The sequence below is a fragment of the Polypterus senegalus genome, chromosome 1, assembly GCF_016835505.1.
Source record: "Polypterus senegalus isolate Bchr_013 chromosome 1, ASM1683550v1, whole genome shotgun sequence".
Lineage (NCBI taxonomy): Eukaryota > Metazoa > Chordata > Cladistia > Polypteriformes > Polypteridae > Polypterus > Polypterus senegalus.
Window position 1 is genome coordinate 56949712 of NC_053154.1, and position 24280 is coordinate 56973991.

The 24280-nt window shown below is 39.9% G+C and overlaps 1 protein-coding gene across 11 annotated transcripts in view; it reads right to left on the reverse strand.

Moving 5' to 3' along the window:
* Window positions 1–24280, reverse strand: part of nav2a (neuron navigator 2a) — a 797383-nt gene that overhangs the window by 127267 nt on the left and 645836 nt on the right. For all 11 annotated transcript variants that reach the window (XM_039749336.1, XM_039749362.1, XM_039749403.1 and 8 more), the window contains one exon: window positions 7194–7313. In XM_039749336.1, the coding sequence (XP_039605270.1) occupies window positions 7194–7313 (120 nt within the window). The remainder of the gene's footprint in view (window positions 1–7193; window positions 7314–24280) is intronic.

A 24280-nucleotide genomic window follows, 5' to 3' on the forward strand; every position in this document is an offset into this window, starting at 1 on the left:
GAAAAGAAAAGTGTCTCAGTGTCTGTCTGTGTCCAGGCTGGTCTTTCACAACACTTAAGTGACATACATTTGTATGGAAAGGAGGGTGTGGAGGATGCTTAACTCACTTTTCTCAGAAATAAAAACAAGCAAATAAACTTCTTCATCCATTTTCAGATTTCACTTTTTTCCATACCAGAGGTTATCTCATGAGACATCCACCAATGCAGACTTCCTCACATCAGCCAATTTACTGTTAGCCATAGTAGTGTTTGCGGAGAGAGTGTCGACTTGTGGAGAAGTTTACTTACCTTGGCAGTGGCATTCATGTCTCTGGTGACTCTTCCTATGAAGTCTGTAGATGGATTGGGAAAGCATGGGGGGTCATGAGGTCGCTAGAAAGGGGTATGTGGCGCTCCTGATATCTATGCAAAAGGATGAACGTCCAAGTCTCTAGAGTCCTGGTACTTCCTGTCTTGCTATATGGTTGCGAGACATGGACAATATCCAGTGACCTGAGATGAAGAATGGACTCCTTTGGTACTGTGTCTCTCGGGAAAATCCTTGGGTACCGTAGGTCTGACTTTGTGTCGAATGAGTGGTTGCTCATGGAGTCCCGAATGAGGCACATTACCTGCACTGTGAGGGAGCATCAGTTACTGCACTACGGCCATGTGGCGCGTTTCCCAGAGAGTGATCCGGCTCGTAAGATCCTCATTTTTGGGGACCCGAGTGGCTGGACCAGGCCAAAGGGTTGCCCACATAACACCAGGCTACACCAGATAGAGGATCATTTCCGGAAGGTGGGACTTGACCGTGTTTCTGCCTGGGGGGTTGCCAACTGGGATCCTGAGTTGTTTCATGCTGTAGTGGGTGCAGCAACGCACTGTACCAGTGCATGCTCCCCAACTTAACTTGATAGTAGTGTCACATGTATAGATTAGTTAGATACACTTTATTAATACTGTGAAATTCTCATTTGCATGACTAATCAACACAGAATACATTTCTATTCTCCACACCACGATAAGCAAGAATTCTAAATACACATATACAGTAAAAAACACATACTCTTCAAAGGCTGTTAGAAATATTCAGAAGGAAAACAAAATTGTGTTTATATGTTAGTTATCATTATGGTCTCATAAAGGGACCTCTTTCTTTACATTGATAGAACCTTTGTTACTTTTAAGAGAAGACCATTAATAAAGTTTGTTTATCCAAATGATTAATATTCTATGCATGTCTTTGGACCATGAAAGGAAACACAAGTACAAGAAAAAGCCAAACACAGAGTCAGGTCTGAATTCATAACCTGGATCCTTGAATCAGGCAGCAGCAGTAACAGCTTCACTCTAGCTACTGTTCAGAACCATTTGTCAAATTAGTGGTATGCAGCTGTTATAAAGCAAATGATAAATGTCATGGTCTCCCTCATATGTTATTTATCAGTGGGTGGAAAAAGGTGAAAAAGCAGGGCACACCTCCATGCTGCTGATACTGGAGTTTCAATGCTTCTGAAAATGTTTGTGAGTATGTAATTTTTGCTTATTGTTTACATCTTTTTTACTATTGCTTAAAGTTGAATAGGATTGCACCCACTTATCATTCAAGCTTATGTTCATAATCACCAAAAGCTATGTCAATTTTATCCCACGACTGAAGGCCAGGCCATACACAGGTCTACCAAGGGACTGCCAAATTCAGATCATACAATATTTTTTTCCCTCCAATCACTTTATGTTTCTGTAACAATGCTTGAGTATGAGAAAAAAAACTTTACATTTCATGAGAATTCTGACCAATTGGCAGATCTGATTAAATTAATTAATCACCTGTATGTACTGTCACTGAAGGCTCTTATAAGTTGAACCATGCTATGTGCTCCTGTATACCAGTGAAGCCTAAAATTCAGAAATATTAGTTGTGTCTGTCAATCACTAGGTAAACGAGTGAGCAGTACAGAAACAGAAAATCTTCTAGATTTCCTTATATCTTAATATACTCGAACACCTGCTTATTCTCTCACCTACTCTAAAATATTAATCCAAGACCATTTTTAAAAAAGTAAAGATACAAAATATCTATTGACTTCTTTCACACGTACCATCAATAACTTCACAATTCTGAGACAAACTGCCAGGTTAGAAGATAACCTGTACTATCTGACAACTTGAATGCCTTTTAACCAATCACACTTTGAAGCAGTCAAATGTAGTATAAATTATTTGCAAATATACCACGTCAAACACACCACGGTGTCACAGGTGGGTGGATTTCATTCCAGTCACTTTACATGTGGAGTTCGCATACTCTCCTTATCTGTAGTGGTCCATGTTTTCTCCCACACATCAAAGACAAAGTTAAGTGATTAGTGACTTTAATTGGGGGGCTTGAGTCTGTGCATGAGTGCTGTGTGATGGATTCTCATTCAGGGTTGTATGCACTAAATCCTGCAAGAACACGATGCCACTCTCTGTAATTGGATTAGGACGGCTCAGAAAATGGATGGACTCCCAGCTGAGTATATTCATCAACTAACCTCCTTGATAAAACTGCCATTTCCAGTGAGAAGTTGAGAGACACAGCAGATCTTCTTCCAGTAACAGTGGGCATAAAGCGTGACCAATTTCAGTTAAGTGAAAAGACAGTAAGAATAATTGTTCTACTTAAAGAGATTCAAACAACAAACAAAAACTGAGAAAGGCTGGGAGCATGAGCTGACAATGCAGAGAAAAGAAAAGATATTTTTGTATAGAAAATAATGTAAAAACTCAGATGGGAGCAGGTTTAAGACATAGAGCTAAGTTATTCACTGAAATTAACACTAACATTATTCTTCTGGACAACAGATATATTTTATCTACAGCACTTAAAAATCTGGATAAGGGGTCGTCTGCTAGAGCCCCCAAAGCTTTATCATTCCTTGCACAACACACTTCCGGGATTTTCTTCTTTCACAGTTGAAGGAGCAACTCCATGTTTGCCACAGTTCGAATCAAACAATGATGGTATAATATGTGTACTTTGGCCAAACAAAAATGCACATTATGTAAAAAGTTATTTTCTACATAAAAAAGACTCATAGTACTTTGTGCATAATGGTTTAATAGCTAAACCATTAAGATGCCCCCAACTCCATCTCAGGTATATGTTAGCAAACACTCTTTCAAGAACAGAAAATGTGAAGAAAGGCTAAATGACACACCTTTGAAACAAAACAACATTTGCTGATTCAAGGATTTTCCCACTAAATAAGGTCACCTTTTTTTTTCATTGACTTAACCTTGAGTTCAAAGATCCCTGACTGGGTCACACTTTACACCCTGCTGACATGTCACACAACCTGCAATCCTACAATAAACAAACTTCCAAATATTTTTGACTTTTATATAAAAAATAATAATCTAGATGTGTCTACAATTATGGTTTATGGTAATCTTAGGTAGGGTGGCAGGGTGCCCAGTCATCACTGCTATATTACAGTTTTAGAGTCTAGGCAGCATCTATATGCCATTTGTGCCATACCTTTGCCCTGTTTTTCTTCTCAAATACAAAACGTGAATTTTAGGATAATTAGCGACCATGCAAAAAATAACTGAACGCAGTATTCTAAATTATATCATTTATAGTGGTATGTGTAGGAGTGTGCTCTGTGATGTACTGATGGCACTCTTTCTGAGGTTTGTTTGTGACTTGGTCTTGATACTGGCAGGACAGGCTTCAGCACCTAGGACCCTGAAATGGACTAAATAAGCTGAAACATGGACAAATGGATGGACGAAACATAAATCAAACTTTATTCTTTTCCATCCATCCATCCATTTTCTAACCCCGCTGAATCCGAACACAGGGTCACAGGGGTCTGCTGGAGTCAATCCCAGCCAACACAGGAACCAATCCCGGGCAGGGTGCCAACCCACTGCAGGACACACACAAACACCAAGCACATACTAGGGCCAATTTAGAATCGCCAATCCACCTAACCTGCATGTCTTTGGACTTTGGGAGGAAACCCACGCAGACACGGGGAGAACATGCAAACCACGCAGGGAGGACCTGGGAAGCGAACCCAGGTCTCCTAACTGCGAGGCAGCAGCGCTACCACTGTGCCACCGTGCTGCCCTTCTTTTAAAGTCATTATTTAAAAATGTACTTTTGTTTATTAAAAGTTAAACAGAAACCAGCAGAATAATTCAAATATGATAAGTGACTCCAATTTTAAAATATTTTGATAATGGTCTGTTTATTGCAGTGACTTGTAATGGTTAGTATAATCACTTTTACCTCTCTGCTGTTCAAGTATTTTTAATGTGATAAAGTATTTTCCCAACATTGCTATCAGTTATCTTATTATCAGTATAATAATAAGAAGAAGAAGAAGAAAAAGAAGAAAAACAATAATAATAATGCTTCTTTTTCTTATTATTATTAATTATCAGATTATCAGTTCTACTTTGATGTTTATTATTATATATTCTTGTCAAACACAGAGACTCTGAAAATAGTCTATACTATGCATCATTTTTGGCAGATTATCATACTTTGTAAAAAGCAAACACATAACACAGCACTGTGCAAACTAGTTTATGTTTTTAGGAAGAGTACATTAGAACATTAGAACAATCTAGATGAGCCAAACAAAGTTCACCAGTGCTATCTACTTAATTCTTCTCAAAAAACATTGTCTAGTTTTGAAAGTCCCAAAGTCTTACTGTCTACTACACTACTTACTAGCTTATTCCATGTGTTTATGGTTCTCAGTGTAAAGAAACACTTCCTAATCAACATCAAATGGGAAAGAAGATGACAAGGAAGAAAATGAAGTGTCACAAACTGAACTTAGATATTTCACTTCTAGAGTACATTCATAAAACACATCCATTCGTTTTGGTTACAATGAAATCTCTAGAATGTCAACATCATTTTCTCCCTAAAAGATGATATACTGCACAACTCAGTAACAAAGCCTTACAAAATAATAGTGAATTTTGATAAATTGAGGAAAAGATGGCCAGAAAATCTAAAGCTTAATTTGTAAGGTCTAAAGTTTTATATTATTTAAAAAATAGTAAGCTTATTGCAGGATATTAATGTATTTCGTGAATCCATCTCTTTCCAATATGGTCATCCATTTGAGCTGCTACCAAAACAAATAAAATTCTTCATTTGAAATTGGAATTTGTAAACTGTCCATATTTATATTAATTTCAATACTTTAATGTAAATGTATTAATATTATATATAGTCCAAATTTCTTTGTGAAACCTGTTTTAATGATACATTGGATTGTAGAGACAATTCTTCACTAGTTCACAAAGATAAAAGGCTGAAAAATTTCTTTAATCACCATTCATGCTATTCCAACATAGAAGACATTTCATCTCAGGAATAACTACAAGAATGGGTTCACATTTATTTCAGCTAGCTCATGTTTGGCAGCAGCTTATAAATAAACCATTGTCTCCTCAGCCCCCCATTCTTACCAGTTAAGTCCAACTTCAATGAACAACTATTTATCTTCAACACAAAAATCCAGATGTGCAGGCCGAACTGACAAGCGAGCTCAGCTGTTCAGAGCACGGTCTCTATTAACCTTTCTCCATGCTATTAAATTACTCTGGCTCCTGCATTCTACTATCATTGCTTCAGGGGAAATGCACCTTGTAACGTCTTTGTTTTATGCTAACTTAGGCAATGCGCATATCTTAACTTGCAAGGAGCATTGGTTAATGAGGTCTCCCACAAATAAGTTACCCAACTGCTTTACATTCCAATGGACACAGTTTTTGTTAAAGTTTACAAATCACTATTGATGTTTCTTATCATGCTGGAGTGAATGAGAAAGGCCAGTGGCCTGCAACAATAAGATGGTACTCCATATTCAGCTATTAAAAGAGAAAATAAATGGAGAAGATGTGTCTACCTGCAGGCAATTTGAAATGCAAAACCTTTTATTATAGCATTTACAAAGAAGGTGTCACCTTTTATTTACTGAAGGAGTTAAAAGAACTTCATACCCATATCCGGGAGATGCACCAAAGCCAGGGCACAGCTGATCCATCCACTTAATTTTCAAAGAAAAACTGAATACATGATATGCAGTGGAATAGAAAAGGCCCCCACCTCAGATTTATATTGTATGGTATAAATCAATCATTAAAATGGCACACAAAAGGGACACCCTACAGGCCTTTCATTCATTATGATAAAGTGACAACATGATTACCTGCCAGGAAAGGTACTTCGATATTTCAGTTTTTAATATCTAGACAGAAATAAAAAGTGAACCGTGCTTGTAATTGATCAGTCTGTCAAGCTACCAAATATCTTTTTTGCACTCTATGCTATCATAAGCAGATTAGCCAATTTTTCTGAAGCACGACCAAATTAAATGTATAGATTCTTGTTGAACATGAGCATCTCTTTTACTACCAACCAATACGTTAAAAGGGTAGAACTCGAAATTGACATACAGTATTTTAGCAAACAATTATAAATAACATTTATGAGTTCAAAAAACCTATAAATAAAATTAATTTCAGGCACAGTAATACAATAAATATGGCCAGTCAGCAAATAACACTGAGGAATCCTGTTGTCATTGTAATTTGTTTATTATTTAAAATGTTCCGCATCAACACACATTAACTTATAATGTTCACCTTGAACAAATATATTTTTGTCTTTTTCCGTGTTGCATTTTCACATAGCTATCGACTATAACGTACTAAGGGAGCGAAGAAGATTCTGATGTGGGCTTGAGAAGTGCCATGGTAACAATCATCAAAATGTGCCACCAGAAAACCAATAGGACAGAGAGATTACATCTGTGTTATATATAGAACTGTGCTGCCAAACAATTAGGAAAGAATATATTGGTCATGTGCAGTGGGTGGATTTCAGCCACTCCAATTTTGGCATCAATGAACTATCATTTCATTTAAGATCCAACGACTGAAACTCTAAATTGTCTCCTGAAATCCTACACAGAGATTTGGCTGTAATGAGGTACTGACTTGACATTATAACAAAACACCTCAATAGCAGTCAGACAATCAGTGTATGGCACACATCAGAACCACACAAAGCTCAGTCATTCTCTCTTACAGCCATTATTCATCGATGACCAACTGAAAGAACAGAACCCACTTTAGTTTAGCCACACACCAGGGTACACTAGGCCAGCTTCAAACCAAACCAGTTTAACATACCTGTCAGCATCTCCGACTCCTGAAGCATTGCGTTGGAGGGTCTCTCGTACTGCTGTGATCCCTTCAGGCAGTCTGTTAAGGCGACGTGTGTAGAGACCCAAGCCACCATCTGTCATGTAACTGTAGCATAAAAACAAAGACACAGAACATGATGCAGAAAAAAGTTAAAATAAACTAAATATAATAATAACATGCAGTTTACAATATATGTTCTCAGGATTACAATGAACTTCAGAGTTTAAAATATCGGGCTAGGGGGACACTTTAAAAAATTAGCCTTTTGTTTTCTTTCTTTTTTAATCTAGCTGGGGTCATATTAGGCCAGTAGTTCACAGCCCCTAGCAGAGAAGAGCTCTGATTACAATGATGCTGGATCACATGACAGACAACCTTTGTGAGGAAAATGACAAGACCAAAATAAAAGAAAAGAATAAACGGACATTAATCTACTTCCATTTACAACAGTTCAACAGTAACACCATAAAGCTTAGATTTCATACATGCACACATTTACTGTACTTGCAGAGGGCAATGTGCATTTAACTGAAGTATATTTATACTTATTAAAAAAAAAAACTTTAGATTACGTATTTTTTGGAATTCAATCGAATCGAAGGTTTTTAGTAACTGTGGGCTAGAACAATAACTATATAGCAGCAGATTGTGGAGCAGTGTTTATTCTTTGGAAAAATATGGGCCAAACATAAGTAAACAGCGTAGTTTACATGAAAATAAAATCATATTAAACAAATAAACTAACTGTAAGGATTAAGGATGTGGTGGGAAAGGATTGTGGAAGTTGTTAAGGCTTATATACACATATATTATGATTGTGATGGATGGTGGCCAGTGCTAATACCTGGCCGGGGACACCTCCATAATTGAAGGACAGGGGGAGATGGCTTATGAAGTGCGCTATCTCTCCCGAGCTGCTATTTGTCAGCCCCCCGGGGCACAATGGCACCTTGGATTCACACAGGGCTATAAGGGACTTGGTATTTGCCAGCTCAGCCCTGCTGGGTTCTGGGGGTGCCACCAAGAGGTGCTGCAGGAGCTACAGAGCCCTATTTTGTAAGGTTACCACCACACCTGGGAGGTCTTCAGGATCTTGCTAATGTGCCAATTCCGAGGTACAGCATAAAAGGAGCTGCCTGCCTTCATTCCAGAAGCCAGAGTCGGGAGGGAGAGGACAACGCTTGCGTGGAGGAGAGGAGGAGGAAAGAGGAAGATAAGTGAAGCCACTACACTAAAATAAATTTGTGCTGTGCAACACTTGTGCCTGTGTCTGGTGTGTTTGGGTGTTTGGGGTGCTGGAGCGTATATATATACTGAACATTGTTGGGATATTGGAGGAAATGGGGAAACTGGACTTTCTGGAGAAACTTCACATTGACACAATGACAGTGAACAGACCCAGGTCCTTTGATCCATGAGGCATTGCCAATAACTGCCGTGTCACCCTACAGATGATTCTCAGAAAACCTCACAAATTAAGCAAAAAGAAAGGTCAATAAAAACCTACAAAAGAGGTCATGAATTACAAGATTTTACCCTAGATATATAAAGCACTACTTGTCTTATCCAAGCACAGATGGTAGGAGAAACTAGGCCACAGCTTACTGCTGCTAAATAAAGAAGAATATTGAGGTTTGTCTTTAGTATAAATTAGTGATATGCGATTATAGCAAAGTGCTGGTCTAGGGCTATAAATCCATGCAGAAATTTCCCAAGCTAAACTTAATGCCACGGAAATACAGAATCTCAGAAATCAAAGCAAATAAAGATCAACAAGCTGCCCCAGAATCTCAACCTAGCTTGTTAGATCTTACTCATATAAGTTTCTCAGACCAGCCTCTCTGCTAAAGTAACACTAAACTGGACCAAAATATATCAAAATGGATCTTCAGTTCCCGTTTGGACCCAATCAATCAAAACAGGTCACTTGTCACATTGGCCACACCTCTTTGAACAGCACTATGTGACTTATTAATTATGTTAGGGTAGTGCATTATGAGCGCCGCTCCTTTAGCAACAAGGAGACTGAGGCCCACATCCCAGGTCCTTCATGAATGGAGTTTGCATGCTCTACCTGTGTTTGCGTTGAATTTCTCTGGGTGCTCTAGTTGCCACCTATAGCTTAAAAACATGAAGGTTAAGTGGACTGGCAATACTAAATTGGCCCTAGTGTGTGTCTGTGTGTTCATCCTACGAAAGACCGTCACCCTTTTCCAAGAATTGTTCCTGCCTTGCTGCTATGCTTGCTGGGATTGGCGCCAGCTTCCCTGTTACCATACTCCGGATTAAGCACTCAGTACCAGTAATTCAAAAGTAATTATTTACACCAAAGCATACGTGTCATGTAAGGTAACACTTCAAAGATAACGTTTGAAGAAATGTACAAGACATTTTAGTGATACAATACTCATTACTAAGGCTTCAGTGTTCTTTAGCTTCAAAAAAGTAATTTAGTAAAGGCAAAATATTCTGGAATGTGCCCTCTTTCATAAAATTAAAAATGTTTTATTCCGTGTTCCTTTAAACATACCGTATTTAGAATGCATACTGCTTTCCTACAGTTTAAATATGCTGTCATCCTTCACAGTCCAAAGGGCCAAGGACAGTGTGGTGCTGAGTGAGCAGTGTTAGGAAAGGCTGCATTGGAATGAGGAAGCAAGCAGTCTTTACCCAATGCAGTTGCTGTTTCTACTGTACGTCTGCCTGTATTTTTGTCTTTTTTGTGAATCTTTGCACAGTGTTTAATTTAAAATGTACCAACCTGGCTTGTGTATCTTTTTTGTCTTAATACAACGTTTTGTATGTAAATGAAGTGACAAGGTTTTGCATCATAAGCAGGCCAACTGTAATAGCTTACACATTTGGCGAATTTTCTGTGCAACTACCATTCATGCTTGACACAACATACCAAGAAAAATTCAAACATTATCTGATCATCATCCTTTATATTTCTCACCAAAGGAAAGCAAGTAACTGTAAGCATACATACTCATAATCAGCTATCATATTTGTGTAAGCCTGTAATCCTCTCTGCCTTGAAGTGGTTATCTGAGTGAAGATGCATAAAAGAAAATAGAAAGGTCCAGGAGGCACTGGGCTCAGTGGCAGCAGAGATTGATTTCAGACATGGAGGTCACAGGTTCTGTTCCCACCCCGACTCAAAATGTGATCTTGCAAAACTTTTACACAGCCCTGTGTTGAAATGTTTGGATATTTGTGTCTAATGTCTTTCACAAAAAGAATTTTCAGATGATTTTTGTAAAGCAAAAAAAAAGGTTGTCTGCTTACTCTCTCCTCCATTTAATGAGGCTGTTGAATAACACTTCACCAGAAAGCTGCTCCTTTTCAAACCAGACAAAAAGGAGGGATGGGATCCTATATAAGCAACTCCTCCTAGTGCTGTTACCCACCCCAAATACTTGAACTTACTTATGTTGACAATAAAAACAGCTTTGCTTGAGGGAGCTGGGAAGCTGCTTTTAATTATTAAGTCTTAAACGATTTTCACTAACTCCTATTCTTCAGCTGGTAAGCCATGGTGGTGTATACAGAAAGAAGAGGAAAATACAGTAGCTGGAAACAGACATCAGGAGCGACAGTTTAAGAAAAACAAAGCTGAAGATCTAATTGAAAATCAAAACACTGAAGAGTGACAAGACATCCCACAAACGTCAATGCATTTTTACTTAAATAAAGATCTGTTAAAAGTGCTGAAAATTAATTTTTCTATTCAGAATGCCCAATAGGTTCCTTTATAGCGGGATAGCAAAACTAGTCTGGCTCTGGATGAGGTCAAGCAGCCCTTGGTGAAACACCATGTCTAAAAACTTTATATTGTTTGGTGATAGCATCTGTTATTCTGAATGATGAGCATTCTAGGTTTTTAAAACATGCTGTATGCTTTAAAAATAAAAGAGAATTTTAAAGCCTCGCAGCAGTATACTGGGTGCCACTCCTGTCAGCTAAGAACAGGTAACTGAGGCTACAGTTTGCATGGGCTCACCAAAATTGGACAACAAAAGATTGGAAAAATGTTGTCTGGTCTGATAGGTCTCAATTTCTGCAGTGACATTCGGATGGTATGGTCAGAATTTGACATCAACAACATGAATGCATGGATCCATCCTGCCTTGAATCAATTATTCAGACTAGTGGTGGTGGTGTAGTGGTGTGGGGGATATTTTCTTGGCACACTTTGGGCCTCCTAGTACCACTGAGCATTGTTTAAATGCCACAGCTTACCTGATATGGCCATCCCTTTGTGACCGCAGTGTACCCATCTTTTGATGGCTACTTCCAGCAGGATAACGTGTCAAGTTACAAAGCTCAAATCATCTCAAACTGATTTCTTGAACATGAAAATAAGTTCACTGTACTCAAATGGCCTCCACAGTCACCAGATTTCATTCCAGTAGAGCACCTTTGGGATGTGGTGGAACAGAAGATTCTCATCATGGATGTGCAGCCCACAGATCTGCAGCAACTGCGTAATGCTATCATGTGAATATGGACTAAAATCCCTGAGGAATTTTTCCAGCACTTTGTTGAATCTATGCCATGAAGAATTACGGCGGTTTTGAAGGCAGTTCTGGAGTCCAACCCAGTACTAGCAAGGTGTACCTTGTAAAGTGTATGTTAGCATATGGGAGGCATATCAAGGAGGGAGCAAAACAACAATCCAAATGGAATAATTGGAAAAAAGATTCAATATGCATTTAAAAATTAGACTCACAGTAGTGTGCCACTGACAAATTGTGTTTTCTTACAATGTCTGCTCATGCTTGCATTTTCTCAACACAATCACATTCATTTACAGAGTTACAGGAAGAATATGTCCCAGTGGTATCATTGTGCAAGGCAGTCGCTGACCTTGGGTAGGACAGCAATCACTCAAAATCTAGTGTGGGTCAGAACACAAGTTTGGTTGAAGTGTCAGTTCACTGCAGAACATGTTCATATCTGCATTCACTAACTCACCATTTAGAGCTACCAATCAGTCTAAGCTGAATGAATCTGAATGTTCTTATATAAAAAATCTATACGTTCTAGAGGCAAACAAGGTGGAGTGCTTTTATTGAAATTGCAACCAAATACTCAGTTATGTATTAAGTGCCCTCAGGGCATGCATTTGGATGATTTCCCCTATTTGATGACTGTATTAATGATATTGAACATCTGAATTTATTAAAGTCAACCCTAGAAACAAAAATCTGAGGCAGAAAAGACAGACTATGACTTCAATCTGTAATGATGTTGAAGAAATTCAAGTCCTGGAGAGGAAAGATGAAGAAATAACTATGTGCCCCTCTGATTTTAAACATATCGTATTATGTAAAACACTTGACCTGTAGATGCCTTCCATCCATTATCCAACCCGCTATATCCCAATACTTGTTTTTCGGAAACTGGAAATTATCCTGGCAGGGATACTTCTTATAACAGTTATCCTTATTAATTTTAAATATGAGTGTACTTATTATAACCTACTGTAAAAGTCATTATTCCAAGTTTTAATGTTAGTAACGCTTTGCTGAACTCCCTTATGCAGTGTATACAATAGCTATTTGTAGAACTGATCATTACTGTTCATAAAACTTGCCTTGATGATCCTCTGTTAAAATACAGAATGACTGAAAAACTCAATTCCCTAGCTAAATATGAACTTCTTGTATAATGACAGTCCAAATACGATGGTGCTATCTTCAGAATTCTAAGCAAAAATGAAAAACATTTGTCTATTCTTTTCATTCCTTCAATTACAACTTAAACCAAGGAACATATGCTGTGACAACCAAACAAAATTAAGAGCAACAGAGCATCCCAGGAAAGGTCTGGAACCTATAACTAATTATTAAAACACACTTTAATTCATAATTTGAGTTCTTATTCACTACAAAGTAGTCTAAAGAAAACAAACTACTTTTCAGTTCTGAGCAAGAGTAAGACTGGCACACAAAGAAGAAAAAAATCAAAACTTTGGCGCAACACTTAGACAGAAATACTTAATAGAGGTGTACTCTGCCTTTTCATGTCTAAGACATTTTTCTTTAAGGCAGAGATTCACCACAGGTGAAAAAAAAAATTGTCCCCCAGCATTTTAGAGCATTATTTCAGAAAATAAAAGTTACTTCTAAATGGTATAACTATAATTATAATGTGCATTGCAACACATATTTTATATTGTACTTTCACTATGAAATGTCAAATTTATGTATTTGCAATAATTGTTTAAAACTAGTAGATTTATGCATCATTCTGCCAAATGTTTTAATATATTTTGCCACATTTACTGCAAACATTTTGCACATTTATATCCTTTTTGGGGAATCTCTGAAAATTATATGTGTTTGTGCATATTACATGTATGGTATACTGGATATATGCACACACACATATGCATACATACAGTACTTTAGAAATATACATGAACAAACACATTTTACATATACACTGGGTGAACCACAGTATGATAGATAGATAGATAGATAGATAGATAGATAGATAGATAGATAGATAGAATGAATTTGAGCACAAATTCAAAAAAATATAAAAACATGGAAAAAAACACAAACATTCCAAAACTCTTCCCAAACAACAACCTAAAAATAATTTTCAATTACAAAAATATTAACATTGTGTTATAAATAGTAAAAAAAATGTTTGTGTTGTTTTTCTAATATATGCAAAAAGACTACATGCAGATGATAACAAGGAAAGTAACACATTACAAGGAGCTTCAATTTTAAAAATAATGATATAACAACAACAACACACTACCTACCTGGCTGCATTGTACATTTTGCTAAACCAGTCTAATTCCATAAGAAGAAGAAAATGTGCAAAGTACAGTATTGTACAGTATATCAGGATCTTCAGAATGCAATGTCAATAAGTGTGGGAATGATCAGCATGATTTGCACCTCTTAGTTCTAAGATAGACAGAACAGATGCAAAGCAGCTGATATTCCTCAGAGGGAGTCCTGCTGTATTCTTCTCTTTTGTCTCCAGCTCCACTTTGTCAAGTTAACCATTTCGAAGACTTGCTCCAGCTCAACACCGTGACTGAACAAGTGCAGGAATGCATAATGTGTACCAATGAACCCTGTGTATCTCTCTCTCACTCTCTCCCTCTCCCTCCAGTCCTGTCACTAAACTGAGCAACAGCTGGCCTCGAAGGCAAACCTCAATTACTTGTTAGCTGTGAGCAAGCCTGAAGCAGGGATGCCTTGAGTAGTCTCTGAATTGACTTGGCAGGTCTGTGCTGTTTTATACTGCAAGTCAAGGCATGAGGCCTCAGGGTGGAGGTAGGTGACTTTTGCAGAAATGTGTTGCTAACCCTGCATAAAACAATAATGGTCACTGCATATTTGCTAAAGAGAAACAGTAAAGCTCTGTAATAGATTTGTTTTTTTGTGATATATTCGAGTCAAAGTGTGTAAGTCTGAAAGTCTGGTGGGCAGGTTTCATTTTAAGAGAGAACTGGTGACACGCTGAGGTTAAACTAACAGGTTATCTAGAGGACAAAGACATTTTGCTCAAGGGGAATGTTGGGTAAGAACAAGTCTACAAACACAAAACGTTGTTTGTAATAGTATGCTGAAACCCCAGTCAGAGTGAAAGTATGGCTTACAAAGATTCTTTCTTTAATAATGTACTTATTGGAAGAGTGAATGAAAAGGAACAAAATGGTCAGGCTGACTTGAATGTGTAGCAGACTTCTTGAAGAAGAGAAAAAAGATGCATAAGCAAATTTCATTTTTATCTTGTTAAAAAATCTTGTCTCCTCATGAAGTTTAATCATTTAGGAACACAGAAAAAAAAAGCAATAGCATTTATTTTTCTCATGACCAGGTTAAAAATAATTTCTTAACTCCAAGGCAGTATAAGTGGAATGTTGCCGAAATGTTTCAGAAAACAACAGTCGACCAAGTGCTGTACATGACAGCTTTTTAAAGCATGTGTAGTACAAGAAAAACAAGATGCTACCTTGTAAAGTATTCAGCCACAGGGATGGCAAAAACTGCCACTAGATGAACCAGTTTCAAAGCATGCAAAATGTGTCAGATAATTACTACTATTACTTGGTAGGACTTTATATATAAACAAATCAAAATATACTATTTAAATGTTTAAGCAACTACAAAATAAACTTCTGTGCTGACAAATCTACAGTTTGTGGGCATTAAGTGTATATGTTAGTGTTTCAGTTTCAATTTGAAATGGCTATAGATACTGTAAATAATGCAATCGATTTCAAACAGAGCGCTTGCTTTGTAACTGTGCATTGTCAAAGATTCCCGACACATGCAGATCTAAAGATCCACTAAAGATCAGACACTGACTCACATTTCTGGATTGTGCCTTCAGCCTTGTGCCTACCAAGCAGCTGCCCAGCCATTAATGTTGTACTGCATATTTTGCTTATCTGTTTCTGCACTTAGTCTGTACGTTTACAACAAACCTAGTACTTCAATACTGATATTTTGCCCATGCTTCTTTCCAAGCAGTTAAAAAATGCAAACAATGGGGAATGGATAGAAAAGGGTCTGTAAAGCAAGGTATCCAATACTGTTGATAATTACTTAAATAGACAGAGAGCTCAGAAAATGCATATTATAGAGAAAGCTATAGAATTCCTTTTATACAATTTGGATTTACTACATTTTTTAGGAACAGCAAAAAACACCATCAAGGTCAATGCCACATTACAAATATTAAATTTACAGAGTTAATGAAGCACCAGGACAATAAGTAGTCACCTCAAATAAGAAGCTCAGTACAGACCTAGAATTAACCACTGCTTAAGAAACCATTCATTTCTTAAATGTCCAATCTCTTATTCAAATAAAATGCCGTGCGAGTTTCACTTTATCCCAGCAGCATTAGGCTGAAGGTAGCAGAACGTGCCTGTTTATCGTAGGGTACATTCACTGACTCCGAGTGTGAACTTTACCTCCATGTCTCCAGGAGTACCCAATGAATGTGTAGACTTCATATATTTAGGGACCAGGCTGAAATTTAAGCCCACTCTCTGGGAGATGTGAAGTAGAAGCACTAACCACTGCATCAATGTGCCAGCCTAAGCTATAAACAGATTTGCCCAATTCCCACCATACAGGGTACACATTATATCAACCTATCAATACAGGAAACATTTTCACATGTATATATTTAGACTCAGCTGGAGACAGCCGAGAGAATCAGCCCAAACTCTAATGAATGCTTTGAAAAGAAGCACTGTTGCCAACTGGTTGCTAAGGAGTGGAATTTACTATGGGTTGCAGGATACCACTGGCAATCTGTGGGTTTACGAGAGGCAGCACCCAAACTTTGTGGGTATTCTTGTGCAGAAGGAAGACATTCATTCACTTTGCAATCTTGCTCCGTTTCTTACTATTTAATTTATGTCATACTCCTACTTTTAAAATATTGCATATATTAAGTACTGGGTAGAATGCAATTCTAGTAACTAAACAGTAATAGTAAGTACAGCTGAACAAATGCACCTATAAAAGAAAAAATGGATTTTTACACTTCATTGCTTTAGTCTGGGTTGGAGCTAAATTTGTAATTGCTGCATGATAACTAAAACATCTTGGGTTAAGCTTGAAATAACAAAACAAAATGCATGCACATCTCTTCCTCATGAAGAAGTAATCAGGATAAGAAAAGGACTTGTACTCTTGTGTGCTCCATGTAAACCAATTACCGAAAGCTGTGCAGATACAGACACCAGGCCTGCGCTTGTGTGTGAGAAAGCCCTGGGAAGGGTTAAAACTTTTTGACAACATCCTGATGTTGAACAAACTTGCTTATAACAACATGGCTTTAGCACAGAGCTTTCTCAAGTCTGTGAGAAGTCAAATTTATTAAGCAATGACCTTTGAATCAGTCCCCCTAGAGATACATGCACATACACACACAGACACACACACACAGCCACCACGCCCAATATCAACACAAACTCCCTGCAGAGAACAGGGTGGGTTTGTACGGCTGGTGAATGCATCTGACCGAATTTGTGTCACTGTGGCTTCAGTCTCCCAACAGAGCACTTCTAAAGCGTCCATTTGCTTGCCAGGGAGATGCACCTTTTGTTTCATCATTTGCCTTGCAAAACACTTAATAGCCAAAGGCCTGAAAGCTTCAGCTAGAGAAACATTGCAACAATAACTATTTGAATGTGGTAAAAGGAGGACATCAACCATTCCCTGTTTACTTGTTCCACTGTAACAATCAATTATGTCTTCACATTGATTTCCATGAATCAGTCATTTATTAGACATGTCCATTTTTCCTGTCCTATGTTTTTATCTTATGAGTTTTCTTTAGTTCATGATTTTAGCAATGCCCATTTTTTTAAAACAAATGTGCTATTTTTTTAACTTTTTTAATATTTTGAAGATTTTTTTAATTCTAAAGTTCATCTGGAATTGTTACCACTGCTTCTGGTTAGAAAATAAAGCAAGAGTGTGTTCAGAGTTGGGTTTTGAATAAGCCTGATATTTTTTTTAACATATGTATTTTCGCAAATGAGCACTGGTTGTGCTGCCTCACAGCTTCCTGGATTTAAATCTTAGTTGAGGTGATGAGAATGCAAGTTCTGCCTGTGTCTATGATACTTTAGTTGTCTTCCTACTTCCCAAAGATGTGCATAGAAGGTTCACAAGAAACTCAAAACTGTATGTGAAGCCTGCAATGAACTGGCCTCTTGTCCATGAATGGGAAGTAGAAAGGAAACCAAAAGGTGGCAACACTTTATAAGTTAGTGTGGTTGTCAGAACAGAGACGTATTTGTCCATACAAGTAGTGGACAACAATATAAAGACCTGCTTTCGGCTTCTAATGTTCATGTTTCTATTGAGCTTCTGCAGTGAAGACTAGAACAAGGCACATCAGGAAATAGGCTGCAAGTGTAACTTGGTTTGAACATGCTACTGGGCTGACAGGGTAGCATGGCTGGTATTCAAAAGTAGGAAATAAAAAGTAAGAAGATGTATCGAGCTATTTTTTTTTACTGATGAACATTCAATTTAAGTCTACAAATTCCAAATATATAACAAAAAACTGAGATACTGCCAACCTACAGGAAAAAAATGAGATTAAATTGTTCTGTTTTTCTTCTTTAACATTTTAAAGCCTACTAGTTTATAAAAGCACACAATACACAGTCTGGTCTGCCTTACAGTTCAGAGGCAGCCCCAAAAATCCTTCTGAAAATTAATAAAATGGTGAATGTCATCTATGTGGCTTTTTACTTTACATTTTGCGCACACAAAGGCAGTGTGTCTAGAAAGGCTTGCACCATATTCTGCAGCCTTCTACAAAATAAGAAAGGAGTACTTTGTAGTAATCAGTAAAGTTTAGTGCAATAAAGCCAGAATACACCGAGTCATCTTTGACTGTCACTAACATATGTGATCATTACACGGAGCTCATCTCACATAGACAGTGTGTATAATGCTGGATTCTCATGTGTTTCCTTAAAAAATTTCAAAGACTTAATTTCTCATTGGACATTGTGAAACAGCATAGCTCAATAAAAAAAAAAGGTACTTGTTGGTGATTAGAAGAGACAGATCTACAGTTAATCTAATGAAGATTAAGCTACAGTGCCCCTCAGAGTTCTGACAATGCATTCAAATTATCATGTTTTTTGCAAAAATAAGGTATTTTAACCACCATCAATTAGACTATTGAATCTTTCCACTCTGATATCTTTTCTGTTACACTTCCAAACATGTTTGGTGATATGGAGTGTCTGTCTGAGCTCTCTCTTATTTCTTGTGGTGGCTATGCTTTCCCTCCCACCTCTGAGGAAATAAGTCGATAAATGGTTTACACGATTCTTCAAAGTGCTATGCTACTTCCCTTTAAGGAAAGAGGGGTGACATAGGGAAAAGGGCAAGTTAGATTCTGTGAAATGGGGGAAATTAAGCCTGTTTAGAATATTGTTAAGTTATTCCTACCTGATCCAGTAAAGGGATGGCTTCCAGCAGAACTCCTACAACTTAATCCCTCATGCCAACTTGCCCTTGTCAGGTGCTCTGTGTGAGCTAATTATTTTTTCTGCTGCTCCAGGTAACATAAACATGCTGTATAAAAGTGCTATATGCCTGACACAAATCTCCTACTCATATTCATTTACAAGTCAATGTCCCGAATATAAAAGTGATTTGATTATATAATGTTGTAGCTGAATACAACATAGCACCCATTTTAAAATGCATTTGAATTGCTTTTCTGTGTCTTTTTTATTTAATGAGACTACTATACCATTTGAGCTGTTCTTCTTGCTGGCTATGGCATTCCATGAGCTAAGACCTTTGCTTCATGGAGGTTAGTCATATACAAGGGTCCGTGTAGCACACTGTTGGCAATGGCATACATACATGAAAGGAATAATGACATGTGATTGCTTGAATCACCAGATTAACCTTCAACCATTCAGGCATTTTCACATATGCAGAACACTGGCCACCTCCAAAGGGCCCCAGTCTTTCTTCTACTCCTGGGACTTTAATGACCACAAATTCATCTATACTGCTGAAAAAAATTAAAGGCACACTTTTTAATGAGAGTATAGCATCAAGTCAATGAAACTTCTGGGCTATTGATCTGGTTAGTTAAGGAGCAGAGCGGGTTATTAATCAGTTTCAGCTGCTTTGGTGTTAATGAAATTAACAACAGGTGCACTAGAGGGTTAACAATGAGATGACCCCTAAAACAGGAATGGTTTTAAAGGTGGAGGCCATTGACATTTTTCCCTCCTCATCTTTTCTGACTGTTTGGCTACTGTCAGTGTCACTACTGGCAGCATGAGGCGATACCTGGACATTACAGAGGTTGCACAGGTAGTCCAACTTCTCCAGGATGGCACATCAATATGTGCCATTGCCAGAAGGTTTGCTGTGTCTTCCAGCACAGTCTCAAGGGCATGGAGGAGATTCCAGGAGACAGGCAGTTACTCTAGGAGAGCTGGACAGGGCCATAGAAGGTCCTCAACCCATTAGCAGGTCCGGTATCTGCTCCTTTGGGCAAGGAGGAACAGGATGAGCACTGCCAGAGCCGTACAAAATGACCTCCAGCAGACAGGCCACTGGCGTGAATGTCTCTGACCAAATGATCAGAAACAGAATTCATGAGGGTGGCCTGAGGGCCTGACGTCCACTAGTGGTCCCTGTGCACTTTGCCCGGCACCGTGGAACTCGATTGGCATTTGCCATAGAATACCAGAATTGGCAGGTCCCAATTGTGCTTTTCAAAGATGAGAGCAGGTTCACTTTGAGCACATGTGACAGACGTAAAAGGGTCTGGAGAAGCTGTGGAGAATGTTATGCTGTCTGTAATATTGTTCGGCATGACTGGTATGGTGGTGGGTCAGTGATGGTCTAGAGAGACATATCAATGGAGGGACACACAGACCTCTACAGGCTTGACAACGGCACCTTGACTGCCATTAGGTATCAGGATGAAATCCCTGGACCCATTGACAGACCCTATGTTGATGCAGTGGGTCCTGGGTTTCTCCTGGTGCCTCATGTGGCGAGACTATGAAGGCAGTTCCTGGAGGATTAAGAAACTGAAATCATTGATTGGCCCCCACTCTCACCTGACCTAAACCCAATAGAACTCCTCTGGGACATTATGTTTCAGTCTATCCGACGGCGCCAGGTTGCACCTCAGTGATGCCTTGGTCCAGATCTGGGAGGAGATCCCCCAGGACACCATCTGTCGTCTCATTTGGAGCATGCCCCGACATTGTCAGGCATTCATACAAGTACATGGGGACCATACAAACTACTGAATACGATTTTGAGTTGCTGCAATGAAATTTCAGCAAAATGGACTAGCCTGTCACATCATATTTTCACTTTGCTTTTTGGGGTGTCTGTCTCTGTAGGTTGATGATTTTCATTTCCATCAAACGATGTGGCATCCTTTCGTTCCTAACAAATTACCAAGTTCATATCAGTAGAGATATGCAGCATGATTTTTTTCCCATTGAGATCTGATGTGTTTTCAAAGTGCTCCTTTAATTTTTTTCAGCAGTTTATATCACTCATGGCCTGGGTTTCTTCATGGATTATAAAATGATACTACAAAATCTTTGATATATATATACTATCAAAGAGTATGCAGCCAAAATATGTTAAGGAAATGGTATTTAAAATGTCTGTTAGCCTGTTCTTTGTCTGGATTTTTATAATGTTTATCATATTTGTCATCCTTTTCTAATTAATAATTAGTGTGAATTTTCTTTTTACATTAAATAAATAGTCACTTTTGTACCTAATGTGTATTTCCAACAACCTACTTCTTTCCATAAAGAGGTCCCCAAAAATTGCACAAGCTTCAGGTCACGCAAAACCTAAAATCACCCCTGCAGACTATGGTACATGTAGCTAGGACTGGAAATGAAAATAATCCTAGGGGTTTCAATAAAGTTAAGGGAACAAAAAAACAAAAATAAAAATAAAACAAAACTCCAGATGTCATACTCCGCCTCCACCTCTAAAAAAATACAAACATACAGTGCATATGGGAGGCATAGTAACTGGCACAGTGAATGGCACTACTGACACATAGCTTCACAGTCATGGATTCCCTTAATCATGTTGACTTTCCTCCAGATACTCTGATTTGCTCTCACACCTTAAACAGATGCTTCATAGTCTGACTAATGACTAAAAACTGGCTAGTGTTTGTATTCCGCACTTGACTGATACTGCATCCAGAGTTGGTTCCTCCTTTGCTTTCCACTGTATTATATTCTAATAAGTATATTTGTGTTTGTTAATCATGCTATATTGTCCCCTTATGCTGATTTCATTAGTTTTAGTCCTTGTCTGAATGTCTACCACCGGTCTTCATCAAAACCTATGATGCCTCATCCGTATTGGCGAGTTCATTAGCTCCTCCTTGTGATGTTTGGCTCCCGTACTTGGATTATTTTGTATTTTGTAAATTTGTGCTCCTCCTTGAACTGTCACCTTATCGTGCTGGAGGGGTTTGCGTGTCCCAATGATCCTAGGAGCTATGTTGTCCGGGGCTTTATGCCTGGTAGAACCACCAAGGCAAACTGGTCCTAGGTGAGGGATGAGACAAAGAGCGGTTCAATAAACCTCCAATGAAAATAAAACTTGGACGACGTTTTCCCTTGCCGGACGCTGGTCACGGGCCCCCTCTGGAGCCAGGCCTGGAGGTGGGGCTCGATGGCGGCGCCTGGTGGCGGGCCTGCACCCATGGGGCTCGGCCGGGCACAGCCCGAAGAGGTAACGTGGGTCCTCCTCCCCATGGGCTCACCACCTATGGGAGGGGCCAAGGAGGTTGGGTGCAGTGTTAGTTGGGTGGTGGCGGGCGGGACCTTGGCGGTCTGATCCTCGGCTCCAGAAACTGGCTCTTGGGACGTGGAATGTCACCTCTCTGAAGGAGCAGGGGCCTGAGCTAGTGCGCAGGCTCGATAGGTTCCGGCTAGATATAGTCGGACTCACCTCGACGCACAGCTTGGACTCTGGAACCAATCTCCTTGAGAGGGGCTGGACTCTCTACCACTCTGGAGTTGCCCCGGTGAGAGGCGCCGAGCAGGTGTGGGCATACTTATTGCCCCCACTGGAGCCTGTGCATTGGGGTTTACCCGGTGGGCGAGAGGGTGGCCTCCCTCCGCCTTCGGTGGGGAAGGGTCCTGACTGTTGTTTGTGCGTATGCGAACAGCAGTTTGGAGTATCCACCCTTTTGGAGTCTCTGGAGGGTTGCTAGAGGGCATACCTTCTGGGGATTCCCTCGTTTTGCTGGGAGACTTCAATGCTCACGTGGGCAATGACAGTGAGACCTGGAAGGGCGTGATTGGGAGGAATGGCCCCGATCTGAACCCGGCGGTGTTTTGTTATTGGACTTCTGTGCTCGCCACGGATTGTCCATAACGAACACCATGTTCAAGCATAAGGGTGTTCATATGTGCACTTGGCACCAGGACACCCTAGGCCTCAGGTCGATGATCGACTTTGTGGTCGGTCGTGGACTTGCGGCCATATGTCTTGGACACTCGGGTGAAGAGAGGGGCGGAGCTGTCAACTGATCACCACCTGGTGGTGAGTTGGCTTCGATGGTGGGGGAAGATGCGGTCAGACCTGGTAGGCCCAAGCGTGTTGTGAGGGTCTGCTGGGAACGGCTGGCAGAGTCCCCTGTCAGAAGTAGCTTCAACTCCCACCTCCGGCAGAACTTCAACCCGTCCCGAGGGAGGTGGGGACATTGAGTCGAATGGGCCATGTTCCGTGCCTCTATTGTTGAGGCGGCTGACCGGAGCTGTGGCCGCAAGGTGGTCGGTGCCTGTCGTGGCGGCAATCCCGAACCCGTTGGTGGACACCGCGGTGAGGGATGCCGTCAAGCTGAAGAAGGAGTCCTATAGGACTTTTTGTCCTGTGGGTCTCTGGAGGCAGCTGATAGGTACCGGCAGGCCAAGCGAACGCGCTTCGTTGTTGCTGAGGCAAAACTCGGGCATGGGAGGAGTTTGGAGAGGCCATGGAGAGCGACTTTGGACGGCTTCGAGGAGATTCTGGTCCACCGTCCGGCGTCTCAGGAGGGAAGCAGTGCAGTGTCAACACCGTATATAGTGGGGATGGTGCGCTGCTGACCTCGACTTCGGGCGTTATGGGTCGGTGGGAGGAGTACTTGAAGACCTCCTCAATCCCGCTAACATGCCTTCCAATGAGGAAGCAGAGCCTGGGGACTCTGAGGTGGGCTCTCCCATCTCTGGGACTGAAGTCACCGAGGTGGTCAAAAAACTCCTTGGTGGCAGGGCCCGGGGTGGATGAGATCGCCCGAGTTCCTTAAGGCTCTGGATGTTGTAGGACTGTCTTGGTTGACACGTCTCTGCAACATCGCATGGACATCGGGACAGTGCCTCTGGATTGGCAGACCGGGGTGGTGGTCCCCTCTTTAAAAGGGGACGGAGGGTGTGTTCCAACTATAGAGGGATCACACTCCTCAGCCTCCCTGGAAAAGTCTATTCGGGGTTCTGGAGAGGAGGGTCCGTCGGATAGTCGAACCTCGGATTCAGGAGGAACAGTGTG